The 26,379-nt window shown below is 45.0% G+C and overlaps 1 protein-coding gene across 1 annotated transcript in view; it reads left to right on the forward strand.

The window, feature by feature from the left end:
* Positions 1-11,084: 11,084 nt before the first annotated feature.
* Positions 11,085-26,379, forward strand: part of LOC140208361 (NACHT, LRR and PYD domains-containing protein 12-like) — a 55,995-nt gene continuing 40,700 nt past the window's right edge. The window contains 6 exon segments of the mRNA XM_072276964.1: positions 11,085-11,229; positions 17,063-17,159; positions 20,520-20,807; positions 21,384-21,550; positions 24,464-24,635; positions 24,742-24,807. Of these exon segments, the coding sequence (XP_072133065.1) occupies positions 17,150-17,159; positions 20,520-20,807; positions 21,384-21,550; positions 24,464-24,635; positions 24,742-24,807 (703 nt within the window). The 5' untranslated portion in view covers positions 11,085-11,229; positions 17,063-17,149.

Consider the following 26,379-nt stretch of genomic DNA (forward strand, 5'->3'; position numbering starts at 1 on the left):
TCAGGGATAGTAAGGCAGATGCAGAAAGGGAGGACAAAGTGCAGCGTTCGTTTGTTAATAGACTGTGAGATGAACACAGAAACATGAAGGGCGCGATCTCCCTATTTGGAGTATTCTATACAGCCGCTCACCAGATTAACAAAAAGAACTGCAAGGGGAACAGCGAGGAACCGATTGGAAGGGAAAGATCGACACGTGTCATGCTATTGGCACGGGTAAATGAAACTTCCACAATATTCTTTGGCACCTCCCCAGGGTAAAAGGTTTCGGTATGGCATAATTTCTCAGTTGTGTCCAGGAAGGATTCACGTCACTATAAGAAGACACTCGGACTAGCGAACAGTCCAAACCGGATCTAATAATAGAAAAGGAAACGGATCAGGTGACAGATCTCTCCGCGGGTCAGCATGTCAGAGCGATAGGGCAGAACTCCCCGACATTTACCTTGCACGGGGATAGGACCAGGAGCATGGAATGTATTTAATTGGGGCTCTGCGAATTATGGGGCTACCTGACAGGAACTTGTGAAGGTAAATTGGGAAATGGTGTACTCCGGGAAATGCGCAGCAGATATATGGTGATTGTTGAAGGAACAATGACATGAGGTTCAGTATAGGCTTGTCTCTTTATGGCAGGGAAAGGATAATAGCGTAATGTAACCCTGGGAGACAAGAAGATTGGAACGATTCAAGAGGAAGAAAGAAAGATACTTAAGATTTAGGAAGAAAGGATCACATAGGGCTATGGCGAGTCACAGTGCAGACAAGAAAGAATTTAACAGTGGACTTAGAAGAGGTAGAAGGGGGGTTGAGAAGGCCTTGGCGAGTTGCACTGTGAAGAGCAGGAGGAGACTGGAGAGAGTGGGGGCAGATCAGAGGAAAACTTGTGTCTGGAGTCCAAGGAGGCAGTGAATCTCCTCACCGAATACATTGATGAATGTGAACACAGCGAAAAAAAGCAGATATGCTCGAACATGCCGACGCTGAAAAAGAGGATGCGCTGGAAACTTGGAAAACATTATGACGGATAATTTCCCCGATATAGCAAAGGATATAGTCCAGGCAATTTTGGACGGCGAGCGAAGTTACTGCTGAGCTTTTGGACAGGATATTTGTGTCTTCGCTGGCCACAGAGGTAAAACTAGACGATTTCAGGTTGGAAAAAGTTATTCATTTGTTGACGTAAGATAACAGCTATACTTCTTGAAATTATAGACCAGGGAGTCTTACATCAGTAGTGGGTAAACTACTGGAGAGGATTATTGAAGAGGAAATTAATGAGAATTTGGAGAAACGTAGTCTGGCTACGGAGAGACAACATGGCATGTTGTCCTTTCTGAGCCAGACAGAATTATTTGAAAAAGTGAAATTAAAACAAACAGAAGAATCAGAACAGTCGATGTGGGTGCATTAATTTTGGTCAGGCGTTTGATCAGTTCCCCATAGTAGACTCATTCAGAAAGTCAGGAGGCGGGTGAACCAGGGAAGCCTGGCTGGTTGGTTCACAATTGGCTTACTCACAGGAGGCAGATGATTAGAGTGAATTCTGACAGGAAGGCAGCGGGCAGCCGTGTTCCACAAGGAGGATCGAAATTTCGGTACACTTTACAACTATACTTGAAATCTGCAGTTACGGTGCTCCGAGAAATAGGGCTGAGGGGAATAACCGATTTAATCTGATCACCCAGCAGCAGCTGGATAATTTATAGAATTATATTATGAAGACTCGCAGTCCTCTTTTATTGTCATTTAGTAATGCATGCATTAAGAAATGATACAATATTTCCTCTGGTGTGATATCACAAAACACCGGACAGACCAAGACGGAAAAAACGAACAAAACCACATCATTATAACGTGTAGTTACAACAGTGCAACAAGACCATAACTTGATGAGGAACAGTCCGCATCTCACGCAGACGGGAGAAGGAACAAAAACTCCCCCTGCCATGCCCGACCACAGTCAACTCTGAGTCTTCAGAAAACTTTGAGCTCCGATCAGCCCTCCGACACCGAGTACCGAGCACCACCTCTGTCCGAACGATTCGACCTCAATCATCTTTATTAGAGGTGTACAAGATAATGAGAGGCATTGACCGTGTGGATATTCAGAGGCTTTTTCCCAGGACTGAAATGGCTAGCACGAGAGGGCACAGTTTTAAGGTGCTTGGAAGCAGGTACAGAGGAGATGTCAGGGGTAAGACTTTTACACAAAGAGTGGTGAGTGCGTGGAATGGGCTGCCGGTGGCGATGGTGGAGCCGGCAACGATAGGGTCTTTGAATGGTCTCCTGGATGACTATATGCAGCAGTAGAAAAATAGAGGGCTATGTGTAAAACCCAGGTAGTTCGAATGTAGGGACATGTTCAGCACAGCTTTGTGGGCCGAAGGGCCTGTATTGTGCTGTATGTTTTCTATGTTTCTATGACCGCACCTTTCCGAGATTTAACAACTTTTCCATTTATTTGTGCTTCTCAAAAATGTGTACAGTACAATTAAACCTCCCCCGGAAGTTCAAAATGAGCAATCCAGGCTGCCTTATATTTCCACACAACTAAAGGGGAGAATCGGTTAATTACCCTTTAATTTAAATTTTGCACTCTTATTTAATTTAATACACACACACACACACACACACACACACACACACACACATATATACATGTATTAATTTACCTTTTTCGTCTATGATGAATTACATTGTACTGCTGCCGGAAAGATAACACGTTCCAGGACATTGCCGGTGATATTAAACCAGATTCTGACATTGTCAGGGGAGACCCTCCCACCGGTCACGTGATCACACATTACCGCAGATGTGCAGCAGTTGCGGTTGTTACGGGCCTGCGGTTTCGCACTGTGGACTGTTACTTTAAGAGCGCCTGAGTGAGGCGGGACTATGACGTCAATCACAAGCTTTCGCAGTTTGTGCAGATTAAAATAGACAGACAGAGAGATAGATAGAGAGAGAGAGAGAGAGAGAGAAAGAGAGAGAGAGAGAGCACAGCTACTCTCGCAGTCTGAGTAAGAGTTGGAACTAAGAACTGCCGGGGCAGGTTTGCTCCAGATGTGTGTGTCTCACACTTCGTATTATCCACCGGAGTGGATTCAGGAATGATCTGTGGGACCACTCGAAGTTAACCCTTGCCTGGGTATATGATGTGGTAACCACTTGAAGACGACATTCCTGTGACAGGTCACTTTTATGAGATATTTGAGTGGACTTTGGATCGATTCAATGGATAAGATCTTCGACGACGGCTCTTTCGTTTATCTGTGAAATTCGACGTGATCGCCTTCTCTCTACGGTTGTCTGGGATTACAGATATCTCTCTCTCTCACATCATTCACATCGTGGACAACTGAACTTGCATATTTCACCCTCGTAAGACTCTAGCTTTGTTTCCAAGTTTGTTACCTCGGAAGCCACACACATATATATACCTACATAACACTGTTAACTTTTCTTTATCCTTCTTAAGTTAAGATATTATAAGTAGTTACTAATAAAGATAGTGGTTTTAACATCTAAACCAGACTCCATTTGTAATCTATTGCTGCTGGTTCGTAACACCGGTTTGTTTCCCAAGTCCCACCCTCCGCTCTGCTTTACTGAGCCGAGGGAGGGATCGCTGACTGCGGGGTGAAGACATCAAGTTCACATCGGTGCGTATCGAGGCCGGTCCCAAGCGGGGAGGCCTGATGTTGGGCAGTCAGTCCCGTTAACTTCTCCGAATTGGCGGCCTCGCCCCGCTTCCTGGAGCAGAATCTGCCGGCGTCGGTCCGGGTTGTGGGACCTTCACAGCGAACCATCTGAAATGAGCCTCTGCTCAGTCCCTGTTGTCTAGTTCTGACGGGCGGGGGAGGAATGAGGCGGTGATGCCGGGACTATACCCATCTTTCATCTTTCATCTTTCGTCCGTTCAGACAAGGCGGTGGCGTCCAGATCAGTCACCTCCTCCCACTGTGGATGGGCATTTGTTTTTCAGCCCATTTCACAGTTATGACCTGCTGAAGTGCAGCCATTGTTTCCCGATGTATGACCCTATTTACGGGAGATTTGGACCTCTTGCATTCATCTGTGCTGCTCAAAAAATTTTACACTCCCACACACACACATACACACACACACACACACACACACACACACACACACATGTCCTTATTGTGGTACACAGTTTTTCTCTGTTATTATATATTACTTAGTATTGCTGCCGTAAAGACAACACATTTTTATGACACATACCGGTGATATTGAACCTGATTCTAATATTGACATGAGAGACTCACCAATCCCGTTTACCGCGGAGCTGCAGCATCTGCAGGTTTGTGTCCGCTCCCCCACCACCGCTCTCCGCCCACCACAGCGCTGGAGACGCGGAGCTCATACTGCGCATGCTCAGTCTCGATAGTCGGTGGTTTCCTTTCCGTTCAGCGTTGATGCGGATCGTCGGCGGGGAGCCGGGGGAAGATTTACTGTCGGCGGGGGAAGCTCCCATCGGTGAGTATTGAGGCCGGTCCCGAGCGGGGAAGTCTGACGATGGGCAGAGAGTCCCGTTAACTCACACGGACAGGCGGTTTCGGTCCGGGTTGCTGGCCAAAACTTGCCGGGGTCGATCCTGGTTGTGGGACCTTCACACCGAGCCGCCGGAGATGAGCCTCCGCTCAGCCCCTGTTGCTCTAGTCCTGGGAGCGGGATGAGGCGGGATGCTGGAACTACTCCCATCTGTGGAGTTGTACCCGGGGATCTTTATGTCCATCACCCGGCCTGGTAGCGGATCCAAACTTCACCTGCGGCGATGCCTGGGGTCGACAATTGTTTTACATAGTTCCAGTACACGGGAAGCGGCCATTCGGCCTGTCGTGCTTTTGCAGACAGAGAAGATTAATGGCAGTAACTCCACGTTCGAGGCATTTCCCCACGTGTATGAGCAGTTTTATCTTTTCCCCGTTGAGACCAGCAGTGACATCCAGATCTGTGACGGCATCTCTTTCTGTCTGGGCATTTTGTTCTTGATTCCATTCCCCTGTTACGACCTGCCGATATTTCCGGGTATATGACCATATTAATGTGAGAATTAAGCGTATTCCATTTATGTGTGTGTGTGTGTATATATATATTATCTGAATGGGGGCTGATTAGGAAAAGGGGAGGTGCAACGAGACCTGGGTGTCATTATACACCAGTCATTGAAAGTGGGCATGCAGGTACAGCAGGCGGTGAAAAAGGCGAATGGTATGCTGGCATTTATAGCGAGAGAATTTGAGTACAGGAGCAGGGAGGTACTACTGCAGTTGTACAAGGCCTTGGTGAGACCACACCTGGAGTATTGCGTGCAGTTTTGGTTCCCTTAATCTGAGGAAAGGTTTCCTTGTCATAGAGAGAGTACAAAGAAGGTTCACCAGATTGATTCCTGGTATGGCAGGACTTTCATATGATGAAAGACTGGTTCGCCTAGTCTTATAGTCGTTGGAAGTTAGAAGATTGAGGGGGTATCTTATTGAAAGGTATAAAATCCTACAGGGATTAGACAGGCGAGATGCAGGAAGATTGTTCCCGATGTTGGGGAAGTCTAGAACGAGGGGACACAGTTTGAGGATAAAGGGGAAGCCTTTTAGGACCGAGATTAGGAAAAACTTCTTCAAACAGAGAGTGGTGAATCTGTGGAATTCTCTGCCACAGGAAACAGTTGAGGCCAGTTCATTGGCTATATTTAAGGGGGAGTTAGATATGGCCCTTGTGGCTAAAGGGATCAGGGGGTATGGAGGGAAGGTTTCTGAGTTGGATGATCAGCCATGATCGTACTGAATGGCGGTGCAGGCTCGAAGGGCCGAATGGCCTACTCCTGCACTTATTTTCTATGTTTCTATATTTCTATGTGGGTTCCTCAATAGTGTGTACACTTTAGTGAAAACTCTCTACAGATGTTCCAGAGGAAAAACTCGTTCTCTCTGATGTTTCCACACAATTAAAGTGGGGAATCGTTTATTATTGTCATGTACCGAGGTATAGTGAAAACCTGTCTTGTGAACCATCCATAGTAATCAATACATTACAACAGAACATTGAGGTGATGGAAGGTAAAATAATAACTGAATGTAACAAATCATTATGGTTACAGAGAAAGTGCGGTGCAGGTAGACATATGGTCCAAGGTCACATGGAGTTAGATAGTGAGGTCGACAGTCCATCTTATTAAGCTGTGTCCTATCATACTGGGAACATTCAATTTGATATCACAGCAAAATGGAGGCCATCCTTCAGCCCAGTGGTATGTTTCTGTTTTCTTTTAATCTTCCACCGGATGGGTGGGGAGAGGTGAGAATGTCCAGGTTTGTGGAGAACTTTGATTATGTTTCCTGTTTTGCTGAGGCAACGGGGAATATAGAGACAGTTCATGGGGGGTGGGGGCGGCCTGTTTCTATGTTGTGCTCAGCTGTGTCCACAGTTCTCTGATGTTTCAACTTCTCATGGGCAGAGCAGCAGCCGTACGAAGGCGGGAAGTATCCAGATCGGATACTTTCCGTGACTCATTGATAAAGTTTGGTCAGGGGCAAACGGTATATGCCAAATTTCTTATTGTTTGTTCTAGCTGTGTCATTTTAGGATACCTCACTGATCAGTATCAGCAAACTTTCTTCTGACCTATGTCATCGTTGTAAAGTGCTCTCTTTCACCTTTTACTTCATTTAATTTTCCAGGATTCGTTGTTGTTTTATTATTTTTTTATTTTTTTCTGTGTTTTTGTTGTTGTTTTTTTTTCCTTTGTTAATAAGAACTACCAGAGGTCTAATTGAATACAGCACGAGGCAGGGTAAAAGCAGGCATTACAATTTTAGTTTCTCCGTTAAAAAGTGGCCTAGTGTTGATCCTTGACACTATGAAACTCATAACATCTTATATTAAGTTTGTTATTTCGTTTCTCAGTTATTTTTGGTGAGCCACTTCCTCCGTTTCCAGGGCAACGGCCTGTCAGAGCTGCAGCAAGTGTTGCACATTTTGCCGCTCTGTGGTCACCGCCTCTCAGCGTAGAGACAGTGGCCCCAGGAGCAAATGTAACAGAATGACAGTGGGAGGATAGGATGCTGTGAGCATTGACTGTATAGGATATATTACACCAGGGTCAGAATGAACTCAGAACTAGCAAATTGGAGGGGTCAGAGTGGCATTTACACAAATGGTTTAAACATTTTAGTCTGTCCCAAATATTTTGCAAACAGCTACTATCTGTGCATTGAAAATGAACAAAAAATGCTGTTACCGGAAATGTAAAGTAATACAAGAGAGAATGCTGGAAACGCTCAGCAGATCGGCAGCATCTTAGACAGTCCCAGTTCTGAAAGGGTCAATCCACACCATTTCTCCTTTGAGGAATGTAGCTGGATGTACTGAGACCCCAGCATTTTCTGTTTTATAATTTTACATTTTGTTTCTGCTACCCTGAGGGAAACATGGCAGCCAATCGTGTTGGGCAGGATCCCTCACGGCAATAAGATGGTGATCAAATGTGCTCAGTTTAGCTTCTGGAGATATGCTGAAGTGTAGCGGTATCCTCTCTCAAGCTACAGCCTGGTTCACCAGCCTGAGCCCCGACCCCGGCAGAGGGTCTTCAGGTTCCAGTTCCAGCTCAGTTTGTAAATCAAAAGTGGCAGCAGCACCACGGCAAATCGCCGGCATCGAAGCGTCTGTGACTGGGTCATACTATCAGGATGGATTCTCTCAGAACATGGAACTGGCAGTGTATGGATTTCAATCCAGGTTGGCAATTCTACAGCTGGGATTGGAATTTCCTCAGTCTGCAGTGAAGCTGCAGCCTCGGGTGGTTGGACATTGGTTTTGGGGAAATCACCGACTACACCATCCAGCGGGACATCATATCTGTCAAGTATTCTGGAGATGTTAGAGGAGGTAAATATGTAGATAGATGAAGTTGAGCCGTGATTTTGTCTAAATGGACTTTGGTAAAGCCTCAAACAAGATCCCGCACGGCAGCTGATCTGGAAGCTTCGGTCACATGGGATTCACGGGGAGCTAGCGAGGTTGATTCACACTGGGATCAATGACAGGAAGAAGATAATAATACAGTTCCTCTTGTCCTTATCTACCTCCCCTTCAGCCTCTGCAACTTCCACAATATACAGTGAGGTCTTACAACTAAACATATCTTTACCTTCCTCGCTCCCACCCCACCCTCCTCTTTCAACAGGGATCATCCCTCCTCAATTCCCTTGTTCAATCATCCCTCCTCACTAATTTCCCTCCAGTCACTTATCCCTACAAATGGCCTTGGTTCTACACCTACCCGTACACCTTCTCCCTCGCCTTCATGCATAGCCCAAAACAGTCCTTCCAGACGAGGCAACACCTCACCTGCGAATCTGTTGGGGTCGTCTATTGTGTCCCGTGCTCCCGATGGAGCCTGATTTACATTGGTGAGACCCACCGTAAATTGGGAGACCGTTTTGTTGAGCGTCTCTGTATCATCTGCAAGAAGGGGGACTTCGCAGTGGCCAAACATTTTAATTATGATTCCATTCTGACGTCTCGATTTATGGTCTCCTTTCGTGCTGGGATGAGAACACCCCCAGAGTGAAGGGGCAACACCATATATTCCATCTGGGCAGTCTCCAACCCGATTACATGAGTATTGAATTCTCCTTCCAGTAAACACGTCCAACGCCTCACACTCCTCTATGCCCTTCTCTGAACTTTCATTTCTGCTCACCAGCCTATTGCTTTCCCCTGAGTCCCCTCCTTCCCTTTCTCCTATTGACACTGTCCGATTCTCTCTTCTCCAGCCGTTAACTTGTTCTACACTTGACTTCACTGGCACCGTCCAGCTCGCCTCTTTCTCCTCCCTAAAGTTTTATTCAGGTATCTTGTCCATCCCTCCTCAGTAATGAAGGAGACTTTTTGCCAAAAATGTTGACTGTTTACACTTTTCCACAGACACTGCCTGATGTGCTGAGTTCCTGCAGTATTTTGTGTGTGTAGCTTTGAATTTCCAGAATTTGCAGGTTCTCTCGTGTTTAAGTGAGGTATGGACAACATTTTTTTTCAAAAGTGTTGCTCCCTCGGAATTTTTTTGTTGATGATAGACTGCTTGGAGATGAACACAAATATAAGTTCAGACTACTTGTATCACATAGGAATTTGGAGAAACAACAAATGAACTTTTATTGAATATAATGTGTTTAATTGCATGATTTTGCTGATGCTTTGGAATAGCTCAACTAAGTTTAAATTATTTTGTTAATGATTTTCATTTGTACTCAGTGTCTGAGCCTGCTCGCTTTAGTGTGCAACAATAATTCGCCAGCATTGATGAATTCCAGTTGCCCCGGTGTCTTCTCTCCATGACCGCTATCTCCTGGTGAAACCTTTCACCTGCTCATCACTAACAGCAGCGAGATTTACAGGGAAGAAGTCTAAACGGGAATGCAGAAAATGTATCTTTACTGACATGTTGTATTTCATGGTTTTATATGTTTGAAGCATGATTTCAACCAGCTGCATGTAGGTTGGTGCTCTGTAGATGCCGAGAACAAAATTCAACAACTTTCTTGAATGCCTTCCATGTGATTTTCTCCGGTCCCACTAGAAATTCTTCAAGTTGCCTGTCATTGATGACCTGTTTGACTTGTGGACCAACAAAAGTGCTTTCCTTAATCTTGGCATCAGTTATTCCGGGAAACATCTGTCTCAAATATCAAAATCTTTCATAGAAATGTTTGTGCCTGGTGATAGAAAATTCCATCCTTACAATCCTGAACCCTATAATATTTATAAAAGCCTGTCCTTCCGTGCAGCAGCCGCGACGCCTAAGCATGCCTGGACAAGATAGGAAACTTGCCAACTTACATTGTAGGCAACATTTTAATTGACTTAAATTATGAATTGAAATAATAAGCATAAGTGATTTCAAAAAAATGGAGCGTGGTAGGGAAACTTCATGTTGGTTTTCATGATCAGTAGCCCAAAATTCAGAAGATACACCTGAAGGTTGAGGAAGCAAAGCCGTTGTTGTCCAGAGTGATTACCGTAATAATTATTTGGGCTTTGTTGAGATTATATCTGGAATATGCTCCCCATACTAACATGGGTTCTGTAGACCAAAGAACAAACCGCCAGAGGAACTCAATGGGTCGGGCAGCATCTGTGGAGGGAAATCAATTTTCAATATTTTGGGCTGAGACCCTCCCTCTGGACTGAGAGTGGACGGGAAATAGTCAGAGAAAAGAGGTGAGGGGTGGAGATGGGGCAAGACCTGAGGAGTGAGAGGTGGATCCAGCTGAGGAGGGAGGTGGGAAGGTGGAACTAGTGACAGGGGTGCGAAGTAAGTGTTTGGGCCAACATGGGGCTGCAGAAATGGAATTTAAATCCATGGAGGGTTATCGAAGAAGTTAGAGAGTGTTTGTTTTAGAGATTCAGCAGAATGAGTATTGGAGGACGATGAAGTCTCAGTGATCGTCTTCGCATAAAACAGAGGCCGGCAGATGTGTGGAGACCGAAGGGATCGAGGAACTGTGGATCGGACAAAAACTCTTGGCTGAGATGGGAGAACAACCGACATCTTGTTGATGGTTTGAGGGGCTGAATGGCCACCTCCTACTGTTTCTCACTTGATATTTCAGTGTTCCTGTCCAGCGAGGCTCCGGAGGAATGTGAATAGAAATTAGTGCTTACAAGCATAGAAGTGATTTCCATGAAACCTGCACAACTCCTGTTCGGGTGGGAATTGTGTATCGGACCGGGATGGGAATCGAAACCGTAACTCGGAGAACCGGGAGGTGGAGCGATAGGGATGGGGAAGACAAAGAGGGAAAATTTTAAAATGTAGCTGGTGTAAAAAATGAAATAACGTGTAAAACGCAGCGGTGGGTCGGGCTGCGTGTGAGGGGCGAGGAACAGAGTCACCGGTTCAGATGGGAGACCCTCCACCCGTCACGTGATCCCGTTTCTCGCTCCCATTTCAAGCGCAGATCTGCAGCATCTGCGGGGTTTTATTATCGAGGTCCCGCCTCCGCCTCAGCCCCCCGCTGCCGAGGCTCCGCCCCCGCTCTCACAGTCCCCGGATGGGCGGTGCTGTTCTTACCGTTCTCTGTTGAAGCGGATCGTTGGCTGGGAGCCGGTGAACCGATTGCTGTCTGCGGGACAAATTAATCAAGTTCTCATCGGTCAGTGTTGAGGCCGGTCACTAGGTGTGAACGCGACCGACAATTTCCCATCGGTGAGTACTGATGTCGATCCCGGTGGGGTGGGGTGGGGTGGGGGGGGGTGCTGATGTTGGGCAGAGCGTCCCGTTAACTTCCTCGAACTGGCGGCCTCGTCCCACTTCCTGGACACAACCTGCCGGGGTCAGTCCGGCTTATGGGACCGTCACACCGAACCGCCTGAGATGAGCCGCCGCTCAGCCCCGGTTGTTCTGGTCCCAGGAGCGGGATGAGGTGGTGAAGCCGAGACTGAACAAATCCATTAAGATGTAGCTGGGGACCTTTACCTCCATCACCCGGCCCGGTCTCGGATCCAAACTTCACCTGGATCGGTGCCTGGGGTCTTTAATTGTTTTACATATGTCCAGCACACTGGAATCGGCCGTTCGGCCTGGTGTGTTCTTGCAGACGCGAGGGTTCAACAGAGTAATCACACCCTCGGGACACTGATCCATGTGTATGAGTAGTTTCATTTATCCCCCGTTCAGACAGGACAGTGAGATCCAGATCTCTAACGTAGGACAGTGAGATCCAGATCTCTAACGTCCTCTCGGGGTACTGGGAAGTTTATTTCCATCTTCTTTCCATTGCAACGACTTGCCGAAATGCAGCCAGTGTTTCCCGATATATGAGCCTATTAATGCGGGAATTAAGTGTTGTTTCATTTATCTGAGTTTCTCGGAATTGTGTACACTCCCTCCAGAAATTCCAAAGGAGCAACCCAGGCCGTCTAATATTTCCACACGATTAAAATGGGGAATCTTTATTTTGTTTTACATGTACAGAGGTAGAGTGAAAATCGTGTCTTCGGTATCATCCACACAGATCAATACATTACAGCAGTACATTGAGGCAAAACAATACCTGAGTGTAACAACTCATTCTGGTTACAGAGGAAGTGCAGTGCAGGTAGATATGTGGTGCAAGGTCAGATCGATTTAGACTGTGAGGTCAGGAGTCCACTCAACACGCTGGGAACATTCAGTTCGCTTATCACAGCAGAACGGACACCATCCCTGAGCCTGGTGGTATGTTTCTGTTTTATTTTATCTTCGCCCCTGTGGAAGGGTGAGAAGTGAGAATGTTCAGGTTGTGGGGATCTTTCATTATGTTGGCTGCTTTACTGAGGCAGCGGGAAGTGTAGACTGAGTCCATGGAGGGGAGGTTGGTTTCTATGGTGTGCTCAGCTGTGTCCACAGTTCTCCGCTACTTCATTCAGTTAAAGAAATAGCAGTAGACAGTAGTTGTATTAAGCTGTGCGGTATCGGGATGGGATACTTTCTCCGGAGCACTGATGAAGCGTGTAGGGTGGAAAACGACATATACCGAACTTCTTAGTCAAGTCAAGTTTATTGTCATTTCGACCATAAGCTACTGGGACAGTACACAGTAAAAAGAAAATAACGTTCCTCCAGGGCTATTGTTTGCTCTGGCTTTGTTATATTGGAATCTGTTATCTAGTAGTGTGTACTATTATTTCAGTGTCTGTGTATTACTGGACGACCATCGGAGAGTGCACTTGATTCCTTCTCCCACCGGGTTCCATCTGCTCATTCCCTGCCCATCTGGTTCAACCTCTATCCAGTCTGAATCCCACCAACTCAATGATATATATCAACCCACTGTTCAATCTCTGTCCAGTCTGTATCCCACCACATCAATGATATCTATCAACCATTTTGTTCAATCTCTGTCCAGCCTGTGTCCCAATGCCACAATGATATATTTCAGCAAACTCTCTTCTAAATTTTGTCTTCATTGCGAAGATTTGTTTTACAAGTTTTCCAGGATTGGGTTTTTGATAGCTGGAGCTACCAGAGGTTTAATTGAACACAGCAGGTGGCAGGGTAAAAGCAGCCATTTCAATTTTAGTTTCACCGTTACAAAATGGCTGCAGTGTTAATCTTTGTCAAAATGAAACTCACAGCATCTGATGTTGAGTTTGTTATTTCCTTTTTCGGTTATTTTCGGTGAGCCACTTCCTCTGTTTCCAGGGTAACAGCCCGTCAGAGCTGCAGCAAGTGCTGCACTTTCTATCGCTCTGTGGTCACCGCTTCTCAACGTAGAGACAGTGGCCTCAGGAGCAAATGTAACAGTGACTGTGGGAGGAAAGGATGCTGTGAGCATTGACTGTATGGAATGTATTGCACCAGGGTCAGAATGAACTGAGAACTAACAAATGGTTTGGGGTGGGGTGGCATTTACTGTTTAGGGTGTTGTTGATATTTTACAATCAGTTACTATCTGTGCATTAAAACGAGGAGGGAGAGAATACTACAGTTGCAGGAAATTCAAAGTAAGGAGGAGAAAATACTGGAAACGCTCAGCAGATCGGCAGCACCTTGGACAGTCTCAGTTCTGAAACTGGGTCTTCCACCATTTGTCCTTTCAGAGATGTAGTCTGATGAACTGAGTTCCCAGCATTTTCTACTTTATAATTTTACATTTTGTTCCTGCTACACTGCAGGAAACATGGCAGCCAGCTGTACTGGGCGAGATCCCACGCAGCAAGAAGATTGAACTGGGATTAGCTGAGACACTGCCGCATATTACCGGCAGCAAAGAGCCCTGGGAGAGTTGGTGCTTGAGATACAATCTTGGGATGGGGGCTCCAGGAATATGGAACTGGTAGTGTTTGGGCTTCGGTCTACGTTGGTGCTTTTGCAGATGTGGCTGGATGTTCCTCCTTCCGCAGTGAAGCAGACGTCTCCAGGGGCTGGATATTGGTAGCGTGAGTCTGTCAGTGTGAGATGTGGAAACACCCAATGTGATATGTGGAAAAGATGTGTGAGGCTCTGGGTGTGGGCTGTGACCCTCTGAGGTTGGATCCTGGAATACCACACATTTTCACCCAGATAAAATGAATCAGGGGATCAGGTTGTCCGGGTTTATGAGATGTTGAGCGAATATTTCTGTTCTGTGCTCAGATGTTTGGTTCTGAGGTTCTGGAGTTCTGAAGCAAAGCAGAGAATGAGTTCCCATTCCATCCCTCGCAGGGAGAGGCTGTGATTAATACGCTGTTTCGTGTTTGCCCCAGTAGAAATAGACCGGGGTTTCAGAATTCAATTCACTTTTGGAAATTCCCCCTCACTGTCAACTGTCTATCTGCCAGTGGGAGTCAAAGGGAAACTCAAGATGCTGAAGATAGAACAGAACGTGGAACAGTACATCACAGGAACAGGCACATCGGCCACAATGGTGTGCCAAACCAGATAAAAAATAAATCAACCCCCCCCAAAAAAAAATAATGACGCCTACGTACACAACGTCCATATCCTCTCAATCTTCCTCACACCCATGTGCCTACCTAAACATCTCTTAATAGCCTCCAATGTGTTGGCTTCCACCACCATAACAGACAATGCATTCCAGGCATCCACACCTCTCTGAGTAGAACAACTTACCCTAACATTTCCTTTGCAACTACTCCCTCACACCTTCATTGCATGTCCTCTGGTATTAGACATTTCTAAACAGTGAAACAATACTCCCCGTCTACTCTATCTATGTCTTTCATAATCTTATAAACCTCCATCCGATCTTCCCTCAGTCCCTACCACTCCATGGAGAACAACCCAAGATTTTCCACTAAAAACTGGATGATGTTTGAATCCATTCTGATGAAAGGTTAGGAAACCGAATTGCTAACTTTTTTCCTCTCCTCACAGCTGTTCCTTACCTGCTGAGCATTTCTAGTGATTCCAGTTTATCTGTATTACATTCACCCTGGAACATTTTGTGAGAGTTGACAGAAGAGTAAAGAAGGCACAGCTTTTCCTAGTACATTATCCTGGTACCAATTGTCCTGTTTTCCCCGGAAATGTATTCAGTACAGCTGTTGATAACAAGGTTCACAAGAATAATCTGAAGAATAAGCATTATGCATGTGGAGCATTTGATGGACCTGGGCCTGTGTTTAGTGGGGTTCAGAGGGATGGTGGTTGGGGTTTGGTGTGGGGGGGGTGGAAGTTAGGGCGGGGGTGATTATTTACACCAACTGAATAACAGCAAGTCTGGATGCAGTGGGAATGGAGAGGGTGTCTTGATTAGACGGAGAGTCTGGGATCTGAGAGTGCTGGCTCAGAATAAAGAAGCTTCACTTTAAAACTGAGGTGAGAGCAATTACTTCAGCCAAATGTTGGTTCATCTGTGGAATTTGATGCCACAGAGGGTGGTGGAGGCTGTCGTTAGGTATATTTATGTTCTGGATTGCTAAATGGGTTGAGTATTATAGCAGGGAAGCAACAATACAGTGTTGGAAAAATAATGCTTCATGATTGATTATGGAGCAGACTAGAATGACTGTATTACCTAATTCTACTATGTATTATGACTTGTATCTTATACCATGACTGAATGATGACTTATCAAAAAGAAGAGAAAATCTGCAGTTTCTGGAAATCCGAGCAATGGATGGCATGTTATCACCATTACACAGACCTGACTGTTACAAGGGCAGGATTGGTGTTTGATGCTCCAGGTTTTAGTTGTTTCATAATACATATGGGCGGGGGGTGGTGAATGGGGGGGAATTCTCTGTACTAATTAGGGATGGTATCACAGCGACATACACAGAGGACATCAATGTGGGTGAAAGTCAGAAACGGGAAGGGGGCTATCATTCTGGGAGTATTCTATAGGCCTCCCCCAAAGCCACAGGGATAATGAGAGCAGATAACTTGGCAGCGTTGGGAAAGGTGCAAAAGCAACAAGGTTGTTATCACTGTTGATCTCAACTTTCCTGATGTTGATTCCACCTCCTTGTTCCAAAATGTGTCAATGAGGCAGAATGTGTTGTGTGTCCAGGAAGGATTCTTGACACAGTATGTGGATGGGCTCACTGGAGGAGTTGCCGTACTGTATCTCGTATGAGGCAATGATGCTGGTCAGGTGACTGATGTCACAATGGGTGGCCCTTTTGAGATAGTAACCACAACACCCCAACTTTTATCATGGTCATGGACAAGGATAGTAGCAGACCCTACGAGACAGTATTTAATTAGTGGATGGATAGTTACAATGGTATTTGGAACAACTTTGGAGTGTAAATTGGGAAAACATTTTCAACGGGAAACACACAATGGAAATGTGAAGGTTGTTTCAAGAACACTTATATGCAGTTCGGGGTAGATTTGTTCCACCCACAGTGAAACAATGTTTATATAAACAAACTGTGACCACAAGAGATGAGAACATTTAAGCAAGAGGGAAAAGGAAGCATTATTTAGGTTTAGGAAGCAACATCCAAGCAAGGCTCCAGAGAATTATAACGTAGCCTGGAAGGAGGTTAAGAAGTGACTTAGAGGTCGAAGGAACTTGAGAAGTCCTTGAGAAGCAGGACGAAGGAAAGCCAAAGGTGTTCTGCATGTGGGAAAAGAAGAGGAGGATGAATAGACTGAGCGTAGGACTACACAGGAGCAAGGGAGGAAATGTGCCTGGAGGATGCGGTGATAGGCGAGGTGCTTAATGAATGCTTTGCTTCAGAGTTACCAATGAGATAGACAGTGATTGTGACGATAGCAGTTGGGATGTGTAGATGGAGTGAAGAGGCCAGGAGTGAAATGGGCCTGACACAGGAAATTGGGACCATCTCTGTGGGCACTGTGGTCAGCATTGTCTCATTGGGCTGAAGGGTCTGTGTCTGTGCTCTGTTGCTCTGTGACTCTATCAGTAAGATTCGCCAGATATCACTGGACAGACATACAGACATGGTGTGGGAGTTGATGTTAACAGGGAATGTTTGTTCCCTAAGCAAACTGCTGCTCTGATACACAGGGTGGTGATACTGTCACATTTTGCAAAGAATCGTACTCTCTCTGACTCACTGTCTGCTTGTTGTATGTAATTCAGGGCATCACCAACAGCTGGAGCTGTCCTGCACCGCGACCAAAGTGTGAACAAGACGACGACAATCGACAATCGTCAGTCAGAATCAGAATGGCTACAGGTATGTTCACTGGGATCTTTATAATTAAACTTCTGCCCTGTAGCTGCACATCGAAGGTTCAATCGTTAGGCATTAATATCGAAATAGTAAAATGGATTCAGCAGTGGCTAGATGGGAGACGCCAGAGAGTAGTGGTGGATAACTGTGTGTCAGATTGGAGGACGGTATGTAGCGGTGTGTCTCAGGGATCTGTAGTGGATCAAGTGTTGTTTGTCATATATATTAATGATCTGGATGATGGGGTGGTAAATTGGATTAGTAAGTATGCAGATGATACTAAGATAGGTGGAGTTGTGGATCATGAAGAAGGTTTTCAAAGCTTGCAGAGAGGTTTAGACCACTTAGAAGAGTGGGCTGAAAGATGGCAGATGGAGTTTAATGCTGATAAATGTGAGGTGCTACATTTTGGTGGGACTAATCAAAATAGGACATACATGGTAAATGGTAGGGCATTGAAGAATGCAGTAGAACAGAGGGATCTAGGAATAATGGTGCATAGTTCCCTGAAGGTGGAATCTCATGTGGATAGGGTGGTGAAGAAAGCTTTTGGTATGCTGGCCTTTATTAATCACAGCATTGAGTATAGGAGTTGGGATGTAATGTTGAAATTGTATAAGGCATTGGTAAGGCCAATTTTGGAGTATTGTGCACAGTTCTGGTCACCGAATTATAGGAAAGATGTTAATAAAAGTTCAGAGAGTATAGAGGAGATTTACTAAAATGTCGCCTGGGTTTCATCTCCTAAGTTACAGAGAAAGGTTGAACAAGTTAGGTCTTTAGCCTTTGGAGCGTAGAAGATTGAGGAGGGACTTGATGGAGGTGTTTACAATTATGAGGGGGATTTATAGAGTTGATGTGGATAGGCTTTTTCCATTGAGAGTGGGGGAGATTCAAACAAGAGGACATGAGTTGAGAGTGAAAGAGCAGAAGTTTAGGGGTAACATGAGGGGGAACTTCTTTATTCAGAGAGTGGTAGCTGTGTGGAACGAGCTTCCAGCAGAAGTGGTTGAGGCAGGTTTAGTGTTGTCGTTTAAAATAAATTGGATAGATATATGGACAGGAAAGGAATGGAGGGTTATGGGCTGAGTGCAGGTTGATGGGACTAGGTGAGAGTAAGAGTTCGGCATGGACTAGAAGGGCCGAGATGGCCTGTTTCCATGCTGTAATTGTTATATGGTTAATAGTTTAGATGAAGAAACTTACACAGGTGCTAACAGGGCAGAGAAAAGTGTCATTGATCCCACTGGTAAAGCAGCTTTGTGTAATCGATCAGTCCAACAGTCCCAGTGCAGGGACCTGACACCAGTAATGGTCGAGTGACTTCGTTCACCAGGCAAAGCTCCACCTGAGTGAAAGGAGCCGGAGACCCTGAATCAGTAGGTTGAGAGTGAAACACAAACAGGAATGTGACGGCGGTGTTGTTTGTTACGTAAAAGTCCAGGCTCAGGGTTTGTTGCACATCGGCCTGTTTAGAGGTGAAAGACATCTCCAACTTTTATTTATAAAATTCAGATGAGGGAAATTTTCCAAACTCTGAGGGAAAGTAGATGAGGGAAATTTTCCAAACTCTGTTTTCTGTAGCCGAGCCGAGAACATTGCCAGCCTTGGAAATGGCTGAGGATCAGGAGACACTTCATTTTAGATAAACTTGTGGTCTGGTTTGGTGTATCACTGTCTGGTATGGAGGGGCTACTGCACAGGACCGAAAGAAGCTGCAGGAAGTTGTAAATCTGGTCAGCTCCATCTTGGGTATGAATCTACAAAGTACCCAGGACATCTTCAGGGAGCAGTGTCTTAGAAAGGCAGCGTCCATTATGCAGGACCTTCAGCACCCAGGGCATGCCATTTTCTCACCGTTACCATCAGAAAGCAGGTACAGAAGCCTGAAGGCACACACTCAGCGATTCAGGAACAGCTTCTTCCCCTCTACCATCCGATTCCTAAATGGACATTAAATCTCTGGACACTACCTTAGATTTTTTTAATATACAGTCTTTCTGTTTTTGCAAGTTTTTAAAAAATCTATTTAATATTCATAATTGGTTTACTTGTTTATTTTTTTTATTCAGTATTATTTTTTTCTCTGCTAGATTATCTATTGCATTGAGCTGCTGCTGCTAAGTTAACAAATTTCACATCACATGCCGGTCATAATAAACCTGATTCTGATTTTGTTTTAATATCCCAATCCATGTCTGGTCTGTGGCCAAATGGTGAAAGTGAGTTCTCAATATTTCCCTCTTGAGATGATCTGCTACCTGAATTTAAATTCCCAGTGCCTCTGATGGGAGACCCGGTATAACCAGTGACCAACTGTCTCTGTCTCCGGTGGGCATTGTGATTGTGCTCAACTCTGTGATTCCAGGTGGAATAAAACAGAGATTACAGCCTGGAAATGAATCCTTTTATTTGTGTTTACAGCCTCCTCTGACTGCATGCAATTTATACTCATCACCCGCCACGTGAAAAAATGCCCCTTCAGTCCCTTTTAAATTTCTGCCCTCGAGTCTCAGACTCCCCTAACCTGGGAAACATATTATGACTATCCACCCTCTCTGCACCCCTGATTACTTTATGTATGTGTGTAAGGTCACCCTTCAAGCTCCCCTGATCCAGGGCAAACTGTCCCAGCCGAAACATATAACACAAAAACCAAGCAGCTCCATTCAGTAACGTACTTGTCAATCTCCTCGACAGTCTTTCCAGCTGAATCACATCCATCCTATAGATCAGCAACCGCAAATGAACGCAAAGCTCTCTCGGTGAGACTTTAAGTTTAGCTACGAGAACTGCACGCCAAGACGCTCCCTTTGCCAATGACTTGTATAGTTGTTACATGACAATCATCCTCCAGGTGACGGGATGGGACCCAGGCATCAAGGCAATGGTCAGTCTGTGACCCAGGGGACAAGACAATGTAAGACAAAGCAAACGGAGAACGTGTGATCTAGAGGATCGGACCATGAGTAATCCAGTGGATTGTTTGTGAGTGACACAGGTGACTGGACAGTTTGTGACCCAGGGAGATTTATGTTTATGAAAGATAATCCCAGTGATAATTCCCCGTATCACCTGATGCTGTTCCATTAATAACCGCTGGTTATCAGTGTGTTCAACTAATGCGTAGTCAGATATCAGCATCACTGTGTCTATCCAGTTCTTTTTCTGGGAGTGGATGTGTCCAGACACCGGCTTATCGGGACGGTCACCTAGCAGGAAGTGTGGTTCACATTCACCAGCACAGTCCCACTCCAAAACTGGTCAGCCGGAGTCTCGGCTCCATTGCAGACACGCATTGTGAATCCTTGTTCGAGTATAAATCACTCTAAACCTGCTATTCCTATTCCTCATTTACTTCAGGTGGGAAATTAAATTGGGTACAGAAAGTACTCCAGAGGTTTTTACTAGGCAACTCATCGAGGGAAGATGATCGGGACACGGGAAGCAAGGTACCAAAGCAGGGTCAGGTTGAGAGCAATGTCCCAATGGAATGCGGTCCGGCCGCAGAGGAAGTGGAGCAAATTCAGCCCAGAGACAGTGACGTCAGAGACACTGAGCAGGACCCTGGAAACGGTACAAGTGAGGCGACTGTCTGTCATCTCGGAAGCTCATTAAACACGGAATTGTCAAGTGTCCAACAAGGAGCAGGTGAGTGAAATATGAGGGTAATGTGTTCGCAGAATGAGGCAGGAAGCGGGTAAATGTGATTCCTTGTTGGAGGGTTGGTCAGAGAGGGGAAATGTGTAGGTGTGGTACATGTGGTGTAGTGGGGCACCCGTTAACCCCACTACAGGAAATGTACCACCTGCTCTGATGATTTCCAGTATGTGTATCGGAGGAAATGCAGCTGTCCAGATAAGAAAGTATTTCCGCGATATGATCTAATGGAAATGTATTCGCCAGGATGGAAAGAGTATCTCTGGGAAGCAACTATCATTGACAGTCCCAACATTTATTGCCCATCTCAAACTAAAATAGGTGAGTGGGTGCGATGGTGAGAGAGACAGGTTTCTAGTAAATGTGATCCTTCTGGTAATGTCATGCCCAGCGCATTGATGGGTCAGTTTTAAGGCCAGTGTTGGAGATTAGGACAAAATCCATGTTTCTAGCTGAAGGCAGGTGAACACTGAGGTTCAAGACATGACTGGTTTGTTGGGTTGGGTGAGAGCGGTGGAGACAAGTGATATTTCAGTTTGTGACTACATTCACTTTTTATATTCGCAGAGCCAAAGTTTACAATCTCCGACCTCCTGGCACAGGGGGAGGAATATCGACTGTACCAGCTGACAAAGTTCTACAGGGACAGACTCAAACAGGCGATTGAAGAAAAGGTTGAAAGACTCGGTTGGGTGTTGACAAAGGAGGGACATTTCAGTAGAGAAGAAAATGAGGTGAGTGTATTTAGTATATTGTCACTGAACTGCTGGTATCAGAGGGAATAGTGATCAGTATTCATCTCCTGCACGTTCTAGGAGTTCCACATAGCAATGGAGACTTTGATCTCTGACTGTCTCCAGCCGATCTGGTTTCAGCTGTTAAGGTGGGCAGCACTGGGAGCTACAGGTTCAGCGTCACCTTTCCCTCTTACACCTGCTGTATTTATCAGTGTGATATACGAGCAGTGGCTGCATATCTGGGCTGTTGAACAGACATTCAGTCTAAAACTAATTTCACGTCTTATCGGGACCGTCGGTCAAATTCACCTCAGCTCTTTAATCCAGGATGAATATTGTCAGATTGTAAACTGGGACAACTGGCTTCACTGCGGTACTTGAGGGAGGGAATCCTGCTAACCACAGCTGGTCTGGTCTCCATCTGAGTTCCCTAACAGAGTAGCTGACTTGTCATATTCATAGAAAAGTACAGTACAGAAACAGGCCCTTTGGCCCATCTATTCCATGCCAGACTACTGAAGCTGCCTATTCCCACTGACCTGCACTGGGCCATGGCACTCTATACCCTTACCATTCATGTATCTATCCAGACTTCTCTTCACCGCTTGTACCACTCGTGCTGCTAGCTCGTTCCACACTCTCACCACCCTCTGAGTGAAGAGTTTCCCCTCATTTACCCTATCTATACACCTTATATTTTTGTGTACCTCTATCAAACCACCCTTCAATCTTCTGCGTTCCAAGGCATAAAGTCCTAACCTGTTCAGTCTTTCCTTGTAGCTCAGGTCCTCCAGTTCCAGCAACATACTTCACAACCTGCTTTACCTCTGTCCTCGAAGTAGGTGATCGGATCTGCACACAGTACTGAAAACTAGGCCTGACCAACGTTTTATACACGTTCAACATCATATCTCACGTCCTGTACTCAATATTTTCATTTATGAAGGCTAGTGTGACAAATACTTTCTGTCCAATCTATCAACCTTTGCTGCCACTTTTAATGATTATGGACCTGTATTCCCAGATCACTTCGCTCTACCGCACTCCTCAGTGCCCTACCAGTCACTGTATAAGACTGACCCTGCTTGGTCCTTCCAAAGTGCAACATGTCGCACTTGTCTGTATTAAATTGCATCCGCCATTTTCAGCCCATTTCTCAGCTGGTTTAGACACCACTGCAAGGTTTGGTAGTCTTCCTCACTCTCCACTCTTGGTGTCATCTGCAAATTTGCTGATCCAGTTAACCACATTTTCATCCAGATCATCGATATAGATGACAAACATCGGATCCAGCACCGATCCCTGTGGCACAGCACATATTACAAATTCCCAGTCAGAGATTCAACAGTCTATAACCACTCTCTGCCTTCTTCCAAAAAGCCATTGTCTAATCCAAATTACCAGTTTACCTTGACTGCTGAGCAACTGCACTTTCTTGCCCACCCTCCTCTGCGGTGCCTTGTCAAATGTCGTGCTAAAGTCCATAGAGACAACACCCACTTCCTTCCATTCATCAACTTTCCCGGTAACTTCCTGGTTCAACATTCAGATTGGTTAGACAGGAACTACCACGCACAAAGCTGATATCGCATGACATCAAAAATCAATAGGTTGTCCTGAAAGGACATATATATCACAAGAACCTTTTAGTAAGCACTTTACATTATTAGCCAGCACCCCTTCATATTTCATATTCTCTCTACTTACGGCTTTTTAGTTGCTTTTTGCTGGTTAGTAAAAGCTTCCCAGTCCTCCAGCTTTCCACTATATTTTGCTATATTCTATACCCTCTCCTTTGCTCTTGTGCTGCATTGACTTCCTCGTCAGCCACGGTTGATCATCCTCCCTCTGGAATAATTCTTCATATTTGGCATTATCTACCTCTACCTGCGCCCTCTGAATCGCTTTCAGAATCTTCATCTATTCCTGCTTTGCTGTTGCCTCTGCTAGTGTCCTCTTCCAATTTATTTTGCCCAGCTCCTCTCTCATGCCTCTGTAATTCCTTCATTCCAGTGTAAAACTGATACATCTAACGTTACCTTCTCCCTCTCAAACTGCAGTGTGAGTTCTGCTATTTTCTGATCACTGCCTCTGAAGGGTTTATTTACCTTAAGCTCCCCAATCAAATCTGGTGCAATACACAACACACATCGAATCCAGATTTGCCTTTCCTATAGTGGGCTCAACCACAGGCTTCTCTCAAAAGCCATCTCATAGGCATTCTATAAATTCCCTCACTTGGGATTCAGCACTGACCTGATTTTCCAAAACTACCTGCATATTGAAATTCCCCATGACTATTTTAACATTGACCTCTTTACATGCCTCTCCTCTCTCCCACTGAAATTTGTAGCCCACATCCTGGTTACTGTTCCATCAGGGTCATTTTTCCCTACGCAGTATCTTAACAGCTACACCGTCCAATCTGCTATCACTTCTTTAGAAGAACTTTTATTTTTTTATGACAACAGAGTCAACCCAACCCTTTCACCCACCTGCCTCTCCTTTCGATTAAATATTTATCCTTGGATGTGAGCACCCAAATATGATCTTCTTTCAGCCACGATTCAGTGATGCCCACCATCCATTTTTTTGTTCTCTCGCTCTCCCCTCCCTTCCGTTCTTGTTGTCACATCTTTTTGATGTAATGTTACACATTGATGGATAAGTAAATTAATCACGTTGAATATACTGCAGGGTGTCAGTAAATCCTTATTCTTTCACAATATTGATTTAGAATTTCCCTCAGTTACTGTTTCTGTGTTAACGACTGAACCCAGAGAGGATCAGGCAGCAGCCCAGTGACTGCATCAATTTTGAAGCTACTGGGGCCATGAACAGATATTTTCCTGCACATTCTCCATGTCTGTCTGTCTGCTCCGCAGTAAATTTATTACTTTCCTTTTCTAGAAAGTCACTGAACTGACAGAGAAGGGAAACCGGACCGAGAGTTCCAGACTCTTCCTCAGTTTGGTGATGGGCAAAGGCTCCCGGGCCCGGAGGGCGATGTGGGAATCCTTTGTGACATGGAGGGCTGAGTTACTGAAGTTGGACAGAATACTGAGGGAAATACAGGAGCTTGGTACGTTAAAAACACGCACTGAACACAAAGGCACATTGAAATAAACATTTTAGTTATTTTAATTATTTTAGCTCTGTTTCCATGGATTCTTTTTATATTTAAACAGGTCCTGATCCACAGGAATACATGAACATCGCCCAAGGGTTATCTGAATTACCCACTCAACTGATAGGTGAGTGATGAAATGCTCAGTTCAAACCACATCTCAAATGTTAGTCTGTGACTTGGCAAAACCTGGGAATCAAAATTCGCCATTAGCCATTCGCTGATCTCTGGATCAGTCCAGGTGAGTTTTCTATCTTCAGACCTTTCATCTTCCAAGCCCCTTTTCCTTTGTAATCGCACAACACACAATTCTGTTCACTGGTGTTCATTACTTTTTGTAATTCCGCTAGTGACTTCCACAGAGTTTGTCTGCCATTTCCTTTTCACCTGTTACTACAACTACAACAACATTTTTCAGCGGTCCGATATCGACCCTCTCCCTTTTTTTTACTCTTTAATATCTGGGAAAGTTTAAAAAAAAATACTTTGGTATCCTTTCTTATATTATTGACCATATGCTTGCATTTGCTGTACATTCATGTATATCTAACATAGTTGCCTTCAACATGACTCAGGTAGTAAATTCCAGGTACCAGAACTCTATGAAAAAAAAACACCCACAATTGCTGTAAATTTCCCACATCTCATCTTAACCAAATGCCCTCTGATATTAGACACCAGTCTTATGTAAAAAAATAACAAACAAAATACAAGCTGTCGACCCAAATCTTATCTCTCAAACTTGTGTACCTCTGTCAGATCTCTATTCTAACTCCAGAGTAAACAAACCAAGTTTATCAAACCTCTACTTGTAGCACATGCCACCGAATCCAGGCAACACCCTGATAAACCTGTTCTGTACCCTCTCCAATCCTTCTAAAAGCTGGACAATCAGAAGTGAATACAATACTCCAGATGCTCCCTAAAACCATAAGACTTAGGAGCAGAATTAAGCCAATCGGCTCAGTGATTTTGCTACGCAAATCCTCTCAACCCCATTATCCCGCCTTCTGTAAATGTTGACGCTCTTCCTAATCAGGAACATATCGACCTGCATTTTAACTATATCCAATGACGTGTCTTCCTCAGCAGTCCATGACAATAATTTCACAGATTCACCGCCCGCCAGCTAAGATGTTTCTCCCAGTGTGGGTCCCTGCCAGCGAGGATAATTCACCACAGTTCCCAAGCATATTAATTTTCTGTATGAGCCTCCCATGTGGGACCTTGTCAAAGACTCTACCAATATACAAGTAGACCTGTGACTAGTGGTGTGCCACAGGGATCAGTGCTGGGTCCATTGTTATTTGTCATCTCTATCAATGATCTGGATGATAATGTCGTAAATTGGATCAGCAAATTTGCTGGCGATACAAATATTGGAGGTGTAGTAGACAGTGAGAAAGGTTTTCAAAGCTTGCAGGGGGACTTGGACCAGCTGGAAAAATGGGCTGAAAAATGGCAGATGGAGTTTAATACAGACAAGTGTGAGGTATTGCACTTTGGAAGGACAAACCAAGATAGAACATACAGGGTTAATGGTAAGGCACTGAGGAGTGCAGTAGAACAGGTATCTGGGAATACAGATACAAAATTCCCTAACAGTGGCGTCACAAGTAGATAGGGTCGTAAGGAGAGCTTTTGGTATATTGGCCTTTATTAATCAAAGTATTGAATATAAGAGCTGGAATCTTATGAT

The sequence above is a fragment of the Mobula birostris genome, chromosome 13 (assembly GCF_030028105.1).
Source record: "Mobula birostris isolate sMobBir1 chromosome 13, sMobBir1.hap1, whole genome shotgun sequence".
NCBI lineage: Eukaryota > Metazoa > Chordata > Chondrichthyes > Myliobatiformes > Myliobatidae > Mobula > Mobula birostris.